Raw genomic sequence first — 15,346 nt, 5'->3', positions numbered from 1 at the left:
ATTTGGCTTAAAGTCCTTTTACTGGTTAAAAGACAAATGTTTCTGGAAAAGGGCAACACATAAAACCTTACCAGTCATTTTCACATTAGTATAAACACATCCCTAGCGTTTTCTGAGAACTCTAAATGAGAGAAAGGGGCAGGGGTAGGCAAGCCTTGCCTTCCTGTGATGGGGAAGTGGGGGTGTCAGGAGCTGCGGAAAGGGGATTCAGAGTTCAAATGGGGGCCTTGGGCTCACCGCCAGGTCCTCGCGGGTGACAAAGCCCCTCTCCTTGGCACCGCAGTCCTGGAAGAAGGCCTGTAGTTCTGCCGCTGCCTGAGAGGACCAAGACTCTGGCTCTGGGGCCACCTCAGCATCTTCACCATCAGCCGGCTCTCTTGTCTGCCGCCGCCGGCTGGAGCCCAGCTTCCGGACTTTTCGAGATGTTCTCTGTCCTGTCTCCATGGTTCGTTGGCCCTGGGGACAGAGGAGTGAGAGGCACTGGGCTGCTGGACAGTCACACCCTCTCATGGCTCAAAACCTTCCCCTGGCTCCCATCACCTCTGGAAGAAAATCCACTGTGGCTGCCAAAGCCCGGCCTGATGGTGCCCCGCCGGGTCCTCTGACCTTGTCGCCCAGCCGCCTCATGGCCTCTCATCCATTCTGCTCAACGCCTTTGCCCTTTCTAAGTTTCTGCCTGGAATGCCCTTCTCCAGGCTATCCCCCTGCCCTCATCTCTTCAGGCTACTACTCAACTATCGAAGTCTTCTCTGACCATTAGAGAATTTATCCTCTTCACCCCATGCAGAATCTCTCCCATGTTTTGACCTGGAGGGTGGTTACGCAGGGTTTTCCAGGATCTAGCTGTCTGAAGGCCATAAGCAGCTTCCTGAGCCATCTCTCTGGTGACTCTTCTCACTCATTGACTCATCCCAGCTGCATCAGGGATCCTTGCACTGACGCCTCCTCCCTCTCTCAGCCTCACCTCTCCTCCAGCCTTTTTTCTCCAGCACCATGTCTCTAGTCCTTCAACACATGCAGCATGGAATCAGTAGCGCCCCATGCGGCTCTTAGGGCCCCACATGATGTGGCCTCAGCTTCATCCACCCCACCCCTGTGCCCTTGGGGTCCATGGCAACACTATTGAACCACTCATGGCTCCTGGAATCCCTGATTCCCTCCCACCCTGCTCCCTTTGCCCCAAACTCCACAACTCTCTCACTCCCTTACATAGTTAACAACTTTTGCTTCCTCACTTTACAGGCTGCCTCCTCCAAGAAGCCTTCCCTGCAGTCACCCCGCATTCAAGCTGGGCTCAGTGCCCCCTTGTCTGCGACCCTGCTGTGGTTTGAATGTGTTCCCCAAAGCTCATGTGTCGGAAACCTGATCCCCAATGAGGCAGTGTTGGGCGGTGGGGCCTGGTGGGAATTGTTTGGGTCATGGGGGCACCATCCTCATGAATGGATGAATGCCATTATTGCAAAAGTGAGTTCCTTATAAAAGGATGGACTCAGACCCTCGTGCTCTCTGTCGTCCTTCTGCCTTCCACCATGGGAAGACACCACAAGAAGGCCCACGCCAGATTCTGCCTCCTCAGTCTTGAACTTTCTAGCCTCCAGAACGATGAGGAAATACATTTCTGTTCTATGTAAATTTCCCATTCTATGGTATCCGCTATAGCAGTACAAAACAGACCAAGGCAGGCCCCATGCTGCCCCGGCTGTGGATAACACTGTTTATCTCGGTCCATACTGCTCCCCGCCCCTTAGCACATGTTAGGTGCTCAAGTAAGGGGCGTCAAATTCATCATTCATTCACCAGTCACTGAATGTCTTAGTTCAGTCAGTCAATTGATAAGGATTTGGATGGTTGGGGATTCATCCAGGTGAGACCTCTGGGATAAGGAAAAGAGAGTCTGTGGTCTGGAAGGGATAAAGTCTGAGCCTGCCTTGGGGGAACAAGTCTGGGGCCCATAAAGCTATGGGATGAGAAGGACTTGATGTCCAGACAGGGCAGCTTCCTGCAGGTGGTGGGACTTGTGCAGGTTCTACAGGAGGCATGTAGGATATGGAAGCAGTAAACAGTGTGTGTGAAGGAATCGAGGCAGAAGAGCAAGGCTCATGCCCAGGAGATGGAGGAGACATCTCCCCTGGGCGTTCTCTGTCGACGCTGAAGGCCACAGACAGGCTGGGTGGAGTGGTGCGAGGGCTCTGCTTTAGGCATCATGGGCTCATTCCAGGGGGTCATTTCACAGCCTCCCCTTGGGCAAGCTTCCCACGGGGAGCTGCACCAGCTGCACAGAACTTGGATGAAGCAATTTCTTATCCTGAGGAAGCCCCAAACTTCAAACAGAAGTACATTCTCTCTCTCTCTCTCTCTCTCTTTCTCTGCCCTCAAAGTCTGTTTCAGAAGCAGTTTTGTTTTTTTTTTTTTGAGACGGAGTCTCGCTCTGTCGCCCAGGCTGGAGGGCAGTGACACGATCTCAGCTCACTGCAAGCTCCACCTCCTGGGTTCACGCCATTCTCCTGCCTCAGCCTCCCAAGTAGCTGGGACTACAGGCGCCCACCACCACGCCCGGCTAACTTTTTGTATTTTTGGTAGAGACGGGGTTTCACCGTGTTAGCCAGGATGGTCTCGATCTCCTGACCTCGTGATCCGCCTGTCTTAGGCGTGAGCCACCGCTCCCGGCCATCAGATGCCGTTTTAAGATCATAAATGTAAAACCACAGTGGTGTGCTGGGGCTTGTGAGGGCCGACTGTGCACACCTCTTCCTATCTCGGCAGCTTGGAATCAGCCACTGTGGGAGTACTGGTACCATGGGAATCAGCAAATGCTATGAATCAGGTCTCCTGCCCCCACCAAAGAACAGTAACCAGCACACCTCTCCTGAAGACTTCATCTGCCCCAACCCTTCCCACCCTCTGTCATGCACATAAGCAACAACCATTTACCGAGCGCCAACTGAATGCCAGTACAGTGCTCAGCAGGCCCGCCACAATCCATATGTTTCCTTTAAGCAAATTAAGAAAAGATATTTCCTGCTGGCAGACACAGCCCAGTGCCAGGGCTCATGGTTTGACAAGTGGAATGTGGACTGGATTCCAGTCCCCATGCACCTCCTTGGCTGGGCATCCTTGTGCAGGACACCCCTGCACACCCCAGCAGAGTCCCTGGCCCTCCAGGTAGAGGTGTGACTAACTCCTGGTCTCCCCCGGGGGACCTCACAGCCTCATGCAGGAGACACAAACATAATTACAGTGTAGCACAGAAGGAGCAGCACACCTGTGTGTCAGGTGCTGGGAGAGCACTGAAAAAGGAGCAACTCACTGATCAGGGTGTCAGAGAGGGCTTCCTGGGGGAGGTGACATAGCTTAGCAGTGAGCTCCAGGGCAGGAGAGATTATACTTAACCCTGATGCCCTCATATATGCCCAGCCTTGCTTAGGATATGTACTGGGCTCTCAACCCACTTCCTCTGCTGACTCACTGTCCCCAGAATGTGGAATGTTCTAACAGACAACTGAATAGAATCAGAAAATATCAGGGTCAGACACAGTGGCTCACACCTGTAATCCTAACACTTTGGGAGGCCAAGGCGGGTGGATCACTTGAAGCCAGGAGTTTGAGACCAGCCTGGGCAACATGGTGAAACTCCATCTCTACCAAAACCAGAAAATTAGCCGGGCATGGTGGCGTGCACTTCAAGTCGTAGCTATTAGGGAGGTTGAGGAGGGAGAATCCCTTGAGCCCAAGAGGCAGAGGTTGCAGTGAGCCAAGATTACACCGCTGCACTCTAGCCTAGGCAACAGAGCGAGACACTGTCTCAAAAAAAAAAAAAAAAAAAAAAAAAGTCTTTCTACTAAAAAACATGGAGGCTAAAAAGCCAAGAATGAGGAGTAAGATTCTAGGTGTTAGAATAGGGAAGTCCCTATGCTAATCTAACTGGCCTTCACCCGGTATCTCTCACCCCTAATTCACCCCATGTTGCCCCATGGAAATAATGACCACATAGACACCCCTCCTTGGGTCTAGAGGCCTTCCACACCTAGAGAGGCCTTCCACACCTAGAAAGTCACCATCTATCTCCATTCCCCATCCCCCTAAGAGGGGAGCCCCTTCCTTCCATGGGCCGATGACCCTTCTTCAGTAGCTAATAGGGTTTGGCCTAGCAGTTCCAGCCTTGTAGGTTACACTCAAAGACAGACTCCCTGTAGAATAGAAGGAGATTAAGAAACAAAACAACAACAAAATAAGCTGGGCGTGGTGGCCTGTAATCTCAGTACTTTGGGAGGCTGAGGCAAGAGGATCACTTGAGCCCAGGAGTTCAAGACCAGCTTGGGCAACATAGCGAGGCCCTGTCTCTACAAAATAAAATAAAACTAGCTGGGCTTGGTGGTGTGTCTGCAGTCCTAGCTACTTGGGAGGCTGAGATGGGAGGATCACTTGAACCCAGGAGGTCAAAGCTACAGTGAGCTATGATTCACCGCTGCACTCCAGCTGGGGTGACAGAGTGAGATTCTGTCTCAAAAAAATAAAAAAGGAAAAATAAAAGAAAGAGTCACTGAGCCTCAGTACTAGAAGAGGGTCAGTCCCACTCTCTTGACCTGGAGTTGCAGAAAAGGAGGCTCATGAGAGAAAGTGACTTCCAGTCCCATTGCTGTGAAGTCAGACAGGCCTCTGCTTCTCCCAGCTCTGCTGCCCATGGGCTGTGCAACCTTAGGGAAGTCAATCAGCGTCTCTGTGCCTGAGCTTCCTCACTGGAAACTTAAGACTAATAGCTCTCACACAGGGTTGCTATGAGGGTTAGGCAAGATAATTAAAGTTGAAACATCAGTTCCCATTTCCCAGGATGGCCCACCTCCCTTTCCAGATTCACTTTCTCTTAGCACTTGTCACCTTCCCAGAATAGAGAGCCTTTTGCTCATTTTTGTTGTAAATTTTCCTTCTCCTGATGCTGATACAGAGGCCTCACCTGAGTAGGGAGTCGACCATTCTGTTCACTGCTCTATCCCAAGAGCCTAGAACAGCGCTTGGCACACAGTTGGTACTCTGTAAATATTTGCTGAATATATGATCCACATGAAGCACGTTCCAAAGAGTGTGCTTGGCATCCGTGACTACCGGGTAAAGGTAGCAATGACAACAGTGGTGATGACATTGATAAAGTTGAATTCTATTTGAGGCACATAAAAGCCAGGTTCCATGCAGATACAATTGATCCCATTTGACAAATGAGGAAACTGAGGGAGGTTCCAAGAGGCAGAGTGACCTGCCCAAGCCGTGATGTCAGTGGTAGAACTACACCGGATTCTGTTTTCTGGTTGGTCATGAGATGGACTTCCCCAAGGCTACATCCTGGAGAGGTGGCTCTTCCCTAGGCAGAAGGCCCCTCTGGGGATGACAAACGCCCAGTGGAGTAGCCCTGAGCGGGACAAGGGCTTTGGAGCAGGGTGGGCGTTGACAGGCTTGGCTCCTGTGGTGACGCCCAGTGTCTCGTGTACTTCCGGTGATGGAGATAACACGGCCAAGGGAGCAAGATGAGATTCCCTGTGCAGAAGCCTCCGGAAGCAAAGTCCACTGTGATATGAGTGTCACATCACAGCCTACTGAGCTCCCACAAGTGTAGGAAGTAGGAATCCTGGAAGAAATTCCCTGCAGCCACATCCTAGGACATGTGGTGTTCTTGACATTCCTTTCTGGGAGTTCCTAGCCCAGCTGCACCTCCACAGCCCATTTCCAGAAGTCCACTGGCATTATATAAGGAAATAGCACCTTCCAGATACCTCGCCTGCCCCACCCCAGCATCTGCCCTCTCTGCCAGTCAATCCTTCTCTCCAGGAGGGGCACTCAGCCACCTGCTCCTTGCCTGTCAGGTGGTCTGGGGCAGGAAGGCAGCAGATGCCCTCCAGCCATCACCACCTCAAAATCAGTCACTTGTCACCATCAGGTGGGATGGTGTGCTCACCTTCATATTCAGATCCCTGACAGCACCCCACGGCCTGACAGCATACCCTAAAAACAGCCTGTGTCCCTTTTAGGCCAGGCCTAGTCCCTCAGAGACAGTAAGGACATCCTTCAGTCAATCCACAAAAGTACACATGCAAACGTGCACGCACACACACCCTCCTCGGCCATCACCCTCACCCTCCACTCCCTCACCGTCAGCCTCTCGGTCAGACACAGCACCCCTCATGGCCATTCCATCATTCCATTCTGCATGTGCAAGTGCCGTCGCCCAGCACACATCCCTCCGAGTCAGCCAGCAGGGCCACCCTGCCAGCGCCCTTCTCCTCCACCACTTTCCCCTTAGTGCATCCTCATGCCTCACATCGTTAAGAGTGGGGGACCCCTTCATGGCTAGGACACACATACAGCCCCTCAGCATGATCACCTCTCCCCACATCCCTCACCTAAGAAATCGCATAAAGCTTGAAGCCAAACATGAGAGCAAATGAATCCCACTCCCAAGCATCCAGGGGAATCCACTCCCACTGTGGTGTTCTGTGAGGCAGCAGGCACCACAGGCTGCCTACCAGGAAGTGGAAGCCAGAGAAGAAGGGTGGGGTGGGGCAGTGGCAGATTACAACCTGGCATGGGCCCTGCCTGGGGCCTCCAGGTGTCCATCACTGTCTCACCAAAGAGTGCTTAGAACTGGGCCTGCTGTGCACTCGGCTGGCTTCAATAGCTATAAATAATAGCCATACTCGCTAAACCCCAATTGCCCAAGTCGGTGGGCCTGAGAGACCACCTAGTGTCTTGTTCCAGTCTACTTATCCTCACTTCTCCTCTCCTAATAGAGAAACTGAGGCTCTGAGAAACCAGGTGCTTGCCGCAGCTTGCACAGCCATTTACGGGTGGTGATGCACCCCAGCTTCCTGCCCAAGTGCCTTCCCATCCCCTCCCTTAGACCACGCAGAGAGCTCCAAATGCAGGGGAAAAGAGGGCTCTGCCCCTTGCACCCTTGACATAGAAGCTAAACAGGGACCCCAGCTCCCTCCCCCATCCTCATCCTTCCAAAGAAAAAGAAGCATTGCAACCTTGGGATGGCTCCTACCTCTCAAAGGCTCCCAGTGGAACACGCAGCCCTGGGCTCTGGGACCTGGTGGTGGGGTGACTGCTGCCCTACAGAGCCCACGAGCTCTAGAACTGTTAACAGTCTTGTCTTGCTTAATCGCCCTTTCCGTTCCCCAGCGAGCCAATCTCTGTGCTCATCTACAGGACTTCCTGTGGAAGCGACCACTGGCAGCCCTTTCACAATTTTGCCTGGCACCCCCAGGCATCCCTGCCCTGATTGGTGTCTTGAAGTGGAGAATGCTGGAGCTAGCAGGGAGGCCTTCCTAAACAGAGGCTCCAAAGAGTGAGATGGACTGCTCAAGATCACCTAGCCCTTAGTGGCACAGCCAGGACTGGGCCTGAGTCTCTGGTTGCCAAGGCAATGCCTTATCCCAGACAGCAGCAGGTTGATGAGCCCAGCCGTGGCTGAAGCTAAGTATATCAGATGCCCCAGGAGAACTGCCCACCCTGCCTCACTTCAGGCCCTCATTCTCAGACAGTGTCTTTGAGCCTCAGGGGAGGCTTTATATCTAAATCACCTTTTAGGGAACAATCTAATCTGATACCAAAATACATTGTAGAGCTACAGCCATCAGAACGGTGTGGAATTGGAGCATGACTATAGATGGATGAATCAGTGGAACAGAATAATGAATAGACAGAAATAGACTCGAATATCTGTGGGAATTTAGTGTATCATAAAGGCATCATTTCAAATCATTGGAGAAGAGATAGTTTATTCAATAAACTGTGTTGGGAGAATGGGCTAGGTATCTGCAAAAAACAAAGTTAGAGCTCTAACTCTAAAAGCATTCCAGATGGATAAAAGCATAAGCATTTTAAAAATCAAAATCACACAATTATATGTTGTTTGGGATTTACTTCAAAAGAGTGGGGAGAATAGGTAGGACATAGATTAAACAAGACTGGCTCTGGCCCTGTTCTGATCCCTGCTGGAATTGATGAGGGTACCGCGGGCTCATTATGTTCTTCTACTTTTCTGTATGTTTGAACAAATGCCATAAGAAATCATGGCATAGTTCATTTGCCATGGTTGCAGAAGAAGGAGGGAAAGAAGGGTGGGAAGGAAGGAAGGAAGGAAGGAAGGAAGGAAGGAAGGAAGGAAGGAAGGAAGGGAGGGAGGGAGGGAGGGAGGGAGGGAGGGAGGAAAAAAGAAAGAGAGAGAGAAAGAAAAAAGAAAGAAAGAAAGAAAGAAGAAGAAAGAAAGAAAGAAAGAAAGAAAGAAAGAAAGAAAGAAAAGAAAGAAAGAAAGGAAGAAAGAAAGAGAGAGAGAAAGAAAGAAAGCAAAGAAAGAAAGAAAGAAAGCAAAGAAAGAAAGAAAGAAAGAAAGATCTGTCATGGGATAGCCTAGGTGTGGTGGCTCATGCCTGTAATCCTAGCACTTTGAGAGGCTGAGGCAGGAGGATCGCCTGAGCCCAGGAATTCAAGACCAGTCTGGACAACATGGTGAGACTCTGTCTCTATTAAAAAAAAAAGAAGAAGGAGGAGAAGAGGAGAAGGAGGAGGAGGAGGAGGAAGAAGAAGAAGAGAAAGAAGAAAAAAAAGGGAAGAAAGAGATCATGGGATAATTTTTAAATAATCTTCAATTAGGCAAGGCCCTTCCAGATATATCACAAAGCATTAGAAGCCACAAAAGAAAATATTGAGTCATTCAACCATACGGAAACTTTTAAAAAATAAATAAAACTGAATGGCAATAAAAGGTCACCATTGACAAGTCAAGTCAAAAGGCAAATAAACTGTGAAAAAATACTCACATATCATAGAAAATAAGTTAATTTCCTCCCTCGGTAAAGATCTCCTACAGATCAATGAAAGACCCATAATGCATTAGAGAAACTGGCACCATATATGAATAAATAATTCATGGAAAAACAAATATCAATGGATTTAAACATATGAAAAATGTTTATAAAAATAATACATTGAGATATCAATGTAGTTTTATTCAGCTATTCAATTAGTAAGACCAAAAAAGTGATATACTATATCACAAAGGATGTAGGAAACACATTCACACAATATTGGCAGGAATATAAACTGGTACACCTTTTATGAAAAGAAATGTATAATATCTGTCAACATTTAAAATGCAAAAATCTTTCTACCCAGCAATTTCACTTTCAGTCATTGGTTCCACAGATGATATACAATATGACAGTATGGATGGATATTCATTACAGCATTGTCTGTAGTAGCAAAGGATTGGAAATGATCTAAATTTCCATCAGTAGGGAGCTGGTTAAATGAGCTCTGATACATCCGAACACTGGCATACTCTGCACCCGTGAAGAAAATGAGAAAGATCCAGGTGAACGGATATGGAATGGCCTTCAAGATATTGTGTCATATGAAAAAAGTAAGGGGCAGAACAGTGAGGATAGTGTGCTTTTTATGAAGAAAAAAGTGTATGTGTGTGTATGAAATATATGCGATAAGGGCCGTGATATAGTTAGGTTTTATGTCCTCACCCAAATCTCATCTCGAATTATATTCCCTATGTGTCAAAGGAGGGAAGTGTTTGGATTATGGGGGCAGTTTCCCCCATGCTGTTCTTGTAACAGTGAGTGAATTCTCACGAGATCTGATGGTTTTACAAATGGCAGTTTTTCCTGCGCTTGTATAATTTCTTCCCCTGCTGCCATGTGAAGAAGGTCCTTGCTTCCCCTTCACCTTCCACCGTGATTGTAAGTCTCCCGAGGCCTCCCCAGCCATGTGGAACTGTGAGTTCATTAAACCTCTTTCCTTTGTAAATTACCCAGTTTCCGGTATTTCTTTATAGCAGTGTGAAAATGGACTAATACAGGCCAGGTGAGGTGGCTCACACCTGTAATCCCAGCACTTTCGGAGGCTGAGGCAGGCAGATTGCTTGAGCCCAGGAGTTAAAGACCAGCCTGGGCAACAAGGTGAAACTTTGTCTCTATAAAAAAATAAACAAAATTAGCCAGGCATGGTGGCGCATGGCCGTAGTACCAGCTACTCAGGAAGCCAAGGTGGGAGGATCGCCTGAGCGCTGGAGGTCCAGGCTGCACTGAGCTCTGATTGCACCACTGCACTCCAGCCTGGGTGGCAGAGTGAGGTCCTGTCTCAAAAAAAGAAAAATAATAGATAAGCACACACATTCATATGTTTGTAAATGCATAGAATATTTCTGACAGGATATACAAGAAACTAGTCAGAGTTGGGCTAGATAGAAGTGTTGGGATGGAGGAGGGGGGCAGATTTATGTTTCACTCTTTACTTTTAATGTATTTTATGTTTTTACTATCTGTGTACATTACCTATTCAAAAAGAAACTTAAAAATAGTGTGTACATATAGAAAGAGAGACTGATGAAGGAAACATGGTAAAATGTTAACATTTAGGAACAATGGTAAAGGGTATATGGGGATTATTTTATTATATTTGCAACTTTTCTGGATGTATAAGATTATTTCAAAACAAAAAGTTTTTAAAATTAACAAATTTAATTTATAAAAAAATGAATATTATCACAACCAACTATCTGAGGACATTGATACTCAGAGAGTTTCTGAGGCTTTATTGAACTAAATAAGCACTCATTTATTTTTTATTATTATTATTTTTGAGACACGGTCTCACTCTGTTGCTTAGGCTAGAGTGCAATGGCACAGTCACAGCTCACTGCAGCCTCCTGGGCTCAAGTGATCCTTACACCTCAGCCTCCCAAGTACCTGGGATTATAAACATGCACCACCACACCCAGCTAATTATTGTATTTTTAGTAGAGATAGGGGTTTCACCATGTCGTCCAGGCTGGTCTGGAATTCCTGGACTCGAGTGATCCACCCGCCTCGGCCTCCCAAAGTACTGGGATTACAGGCACAAGCTACCGCACCTGGCTTATTTATTCAACAAATGTTTATTAAGCACTTCTAGGTGCTGGACACTGTGCTACGAAATACAAAATGTAGAAAGTGTAGAATAAGAAAATGTAGAAAACATGAAAATGTAGAAAACTGTAGGGAAAACAAGCCATATGTAATATAATGCCAAACAGTGGTAATTGTTTTGAGGAAAAGCAAAGCAGACAAGGGCTAGAATGGTGGTGGGAGGTGTATTTTAGATGAGGTGCTCGGGGGAGGCCTGAGGAGGTGATGCTGGAAAGAACAAGTGAGAAACAAGATCTGGAAGAAGAGGGCAGAGGGGCCGCGAGGCAGGAGCAGGCTTTGTGTGCAAGAGAAACAGTGAGGAGAGCCCCGTGGAGGGAGCACGCGGGGGAGGGAAGTGCGGGCGGGCGGCGGCGATGGAGAGAGAGGTAACAGGCAGGACCCGTAGACCATATGGGCCCATTTGGAGGGCGACACGAACCGACTTAGGTTTGAAAGGGATCCCCTCCCCGCCCCCCGCTGCTTTCATTCTGGAGAAGAGACTGTACTAGGCAAAAGCAGCAGCAGGGAGACCCGTGAGGAGTTAACACAATCCAGACAAGAGACAGTTGCTTGGCCACGGAGGGCAGGGGTGGAGGTCATGATGAAAGGTGGCTGGACTCGGGATATGTACTGAAAATAGGACCAATAGGGCTTGCTGCTGTATTTGGGCAAATGCAACAAATCCAGGACCTTCATTCCAGCAAAGGACTCTCTCCACTCCTATAAAAACAGAGTGAGGTTGGATTTTTAAGACCCAGCCCTCAGGATCTCAAGGCATCCTCAGTTTATTTGTCCCCCAACCCTCACGGGCCCTGCTCCCCACCATGGAAATAAAAGGGACATGGAGAAGGCAAGAGTGGTCACACCCTCTCGGATGCAGCCAGAGTGCCAAGGAGTCCTGCAGGTGGTGAGAACTCAGCTTGGCCTTGTCCTCGGCACCAGCACCAGGGAAAAAACCTGCCAGGACATACCAAGTGCTAGGAAAAAAATTAGATCCAGGCACGTTTGGAAACGATGTCGCTAACTGAAAAATACAATGTTACTGAACTGAAAAACACTGTGCTCAGAACTAGGTTTTGCAAAAATAGAATCAATGGACAAGGATCAAGAGCAGTGAAACTGTTTTACAATTAGGAAAGTTTTCACGCTCACTAATTTTTAATTCCTTACAAGTGCTTGAAGACTCTTCACAGCTTGTTAAATCCTGAAGCAAGATATTCTCCATTCTAGGGCCCTGCAGTGAGAGCTGAGGTGCAAGCTAGGACCTGAGCCTCCCTGCCTCCAGCTACTGGCTCCAAAATAGCTCAAGAAGCTTAGGCAGGTGGGCAGTCCCACAGAAAACCAGGGTCAGGGAGCTTGCTTCAAAGCTGCATTTGGGTAGCGCTTTACGTAAGATTGAGAAAACCTAAATTACATCAAAGACTGAGGAGGTGCACAGAAACAGATAGGTCCCTGCAAGCCTCCTCTTAGAACTGTCACAGCGGCAATGACCCTGGGCGAGGCACTTCCCCTTTCTGGTGTATTGAGCAGGCAGTGTGATCTGGAGTCATCAGCATGGACATTCTGGCCCCTCACCACTTCCTAGGGCCACGAGCTTTGGTAGATATGGATCTGTGTTCACCTAAAGCTTTGGTAGATAATTCCTGGCAGGCTAATGATTTCCCACCTCAAATGTCTTCATCCCTCTGGTTTTCTTCAGCATTACAGGAATTTGTTCCACCCCGTGAGGAGCAATCTGGACTAGGCCCTGAAGGCAGCCCTATCAGTGATGGACAGTGTCCACAGATACGTAGCCTAGGTAGCCAGATAAGTACTCCAGAGAGAAAATTGTAGAGTATGTTCCACACGGTTTCCTCGAGGCTCCCTAGCAGGTTTAAGCCCCAGTTGCACACAGTGGAACTTGTTCACTGACACCTTTATTGACCTTCTCCTTTCTTACATTCTCTACTTTCCTGCTGTGCCTCCAGGGACTACGTCCCAGGTAATCCACCTGCACACAAGTCCTTGTCTCAAGTTGTTTGGGGAGTGGGGATGGTGGGGGTGACTAAGACAGTTTCCAGAAATGGCAGAAGCAGGATGGGCTTCTGAAAACAGAAGTCACCAGTGAAGTGACAACGTGGATCCAAATGCTGGTGGTGAGTAAGGTGGTGATAACCCTTGGCAGACTACAGCATCACAATGTCCACAATGTGTGTAGTGGGTTGGGAAGAGGCACAGGTAAAATTTCAGGAGCAACATTGACTTATGCCATAAGTCTAACACTTGAAAGATACAGGGCAATAGTAATGATAAGGATTGTGGGGTTGGTTGGCTTTTGTTATTTGCCCTAGAAGCCTTGAAGAAAGACAACTCAGGGTATGTTGTGAAGACAGGAGAACTCCATAACAGCATTCTAAATGACCCTTATCTCTCATAGCCCAAGAGTAGGCTGTGCTGAAAATCAGGCCCAGGATCTGATTGTAAAAGGGGTGAAGTTTCAAGAGAGACTAAAAGCACAGCCTCAGCAGACCTACTACCCCAGGGTCAGAATTCTGATAGGGAAAGAATGGGGCACTAGGACTTGAATGGAGATATTTGGATAGATGCACTTGAGAAGCTTGTACCCTCAGCTTCCTTGAGCCTTCTAGGCCTGTAGAAGGACCCCTTCCTTTACTAGAGAACAATCTCCCATAACCTAAAGACCACGCTAAGGACTCACCTGAGGTGGATGTCTCACAAGGTGATGCTTATCTTCCTCAAGATCCTTCCCTCCTGCCTTCACTGCCTCTAGACCAGAATCAAAAAACATTTTCTTAAAGGGCAAGAGAGTAAATATTTTAGATTTGCAGGCCATGTGGTCTGTGTTGCAGCTATTCGATTCTACTTTTGCTCTTAAAACGACAGTGCAAAAACAACCATGGACAATAGGTAAACAAATAGGTGTGTGTGCATTCCAATAAAACTTTATATACAAAAACAGGCAGCTGGTGCATGAACTATGGTTTGCCTACCCCTATTCTAGACCAGAAATTAGGGTCAGGTCTTACCATTGCCCAAGCAGGAAAGTATATAGTCCCCATTGCTGGAGGAAATAGCTTATTCACAATAAAAACTACAGGTCTGGTTGATATATATTAGTAGGAACAGGAAAACACATATAGGAGGAGATCTTGAGGATGTGGGACTGGGGCCGGGGGGAGCTGAGGAATACAAAGCTAGATAAACAGGGTTTTATGGAGTGACCCTTCTTTTGACTCGGAATTTAACATCCTGGCGAGACCTCTGGAGCTGGCCTTAACATGCTACTGAATTGATCCTTAAGGTTTAGACACAATGATAGCTGACAGTCAGGGAGGTAGCAATGCTGAAACAGCCGTGGAAGAGTACTAATGAGGGATTAGAAGGCTCAGAGAGGAGGGCCCAAAAGGCCTTCCTTTTGCAAAGCAATAAAGAAGTTCCTAGTGAAAGGAGCTCAGTGCTGGTTGTCCTCCATAGCCCAGGTTCACGGAGGAGATACTCCCACGGAATGCCATGGCCACTGTCAATGGAGACATTAAGGTTCTGGAAGAGCAGAGACCACATAGGGCCACTTAATCATCAGAGGCAAGGTGGACACAATTACAATGACAGGCAGCAAGGCCTGAATGGTGACCAGGGTTCCTTGATCTGCAGGGCTCTGCAGCAGTGGAGTCCCTAGGGCAAGAGAGCTGAGCATTTAATGAGAGTCTTGCCTGACTTAACCACAAAAATCAAGGGTGAGTGATCAGAGGCTGATGTCACCTGCCGAGATAGAAAACTGCAATATCTTACCTAGTTTCCAGCATTGAGCCAGTTCTGACCCAGGACACACTGATGGAAGAGAAAGATCCATAATGCCACTATAAATATATAAAATAAATGTTTCCTTGATTCTTCCCGAAAGTGCCCTCTGGCTATTTACCAGAATAGCTGTACAGTGTGGAACAGGGAATAACCAGATCATTTGAGGTCTGTTAGATAAAAGGTCTGAGCTTTCATTGCTTCCAGGTGATCCAAAATGCCATTGTAGCCTCCTTTTAGAGAGGGGGGCCATAGAAGGCCAGATGATAAATAGAGTTCTAGCCAAGCTCATCTCCCAGTGAGTCGGTGGACCTACTCTATGGTTATTTCCTAGCCCTTGAGTGCAAATTGGGATGCATAACTTCACAGATGGCAGAACTCTCACATTCTGCCACATTCTCACATTCTCTGTCATCTGTGGAATAAGAGCCATTATGGAAAGAAAGACTTAGTAGAAGTCTCTAAAATTATCCCGCTGGTCAAGGTCGTAAATCAGAAGTAATAGCATATCCCAGGTGGGTAGAAATTAGTGATACCCTCAGAGACTTAAAGGATACTGAGGTGGTCCCTATATTATCTCCATTGGTTCCACCCCATACTGC

At 48.0% G+C, this 15,346-nt stretch overlaps 1 protein-coding gene across 2 annotated transcripts in view; it reads right to left on the bottom strand.

Moving 5' to 3' along the window:
• The window catches only part of RAB44 (RAB44, member RAS oncogene family), a 35,749-nt gene extending 28,474 nt beyond the window's left edge, over positions 1-7,275 (bottom strand). Inside the window, exons 1-2 of one of the 2 annotated variants that reach the window (XM_031667672.1) lie at positions 7,034-7,275; positions 238-456 (exon numbers count right to left, since the gene is read on the bottom strand). In XM_031667672.1, the coding sequence (XP_031523532.1) occupies positions 238-444 (207 nt within the window). In that variant the 5' untranslated portion in view covers positions 445-456; positions 7,034-7,275. The remainder of the gene's footprint in view (positions 1-237; positions 457-7,033) is intronic. The other variant, XM_031667671.1, reaches the window with a different exon arrangement.
• Positions 7,276-15,346: the final 8,071 nt, after the last annotated feature.

The sequence above is a fragment of the Papio anubis genome, chromosome 6, assembly GCF_008728515.1.
Source record: "Papio anubis isolate 15944 chromosome 6, Panubis1.0, whole genome shotgun sequence".
NCBI classification, from domain to species: Eukaryota; Metazoa; Chordata; class Mammalia; order Primates; family Cercopithecidae; genus Papio; species Papio anubis.
Note: the sequence above shows the minus strand (reverse complement) of the source record. Positions and strands in the feature narration are given on the sequence as shown.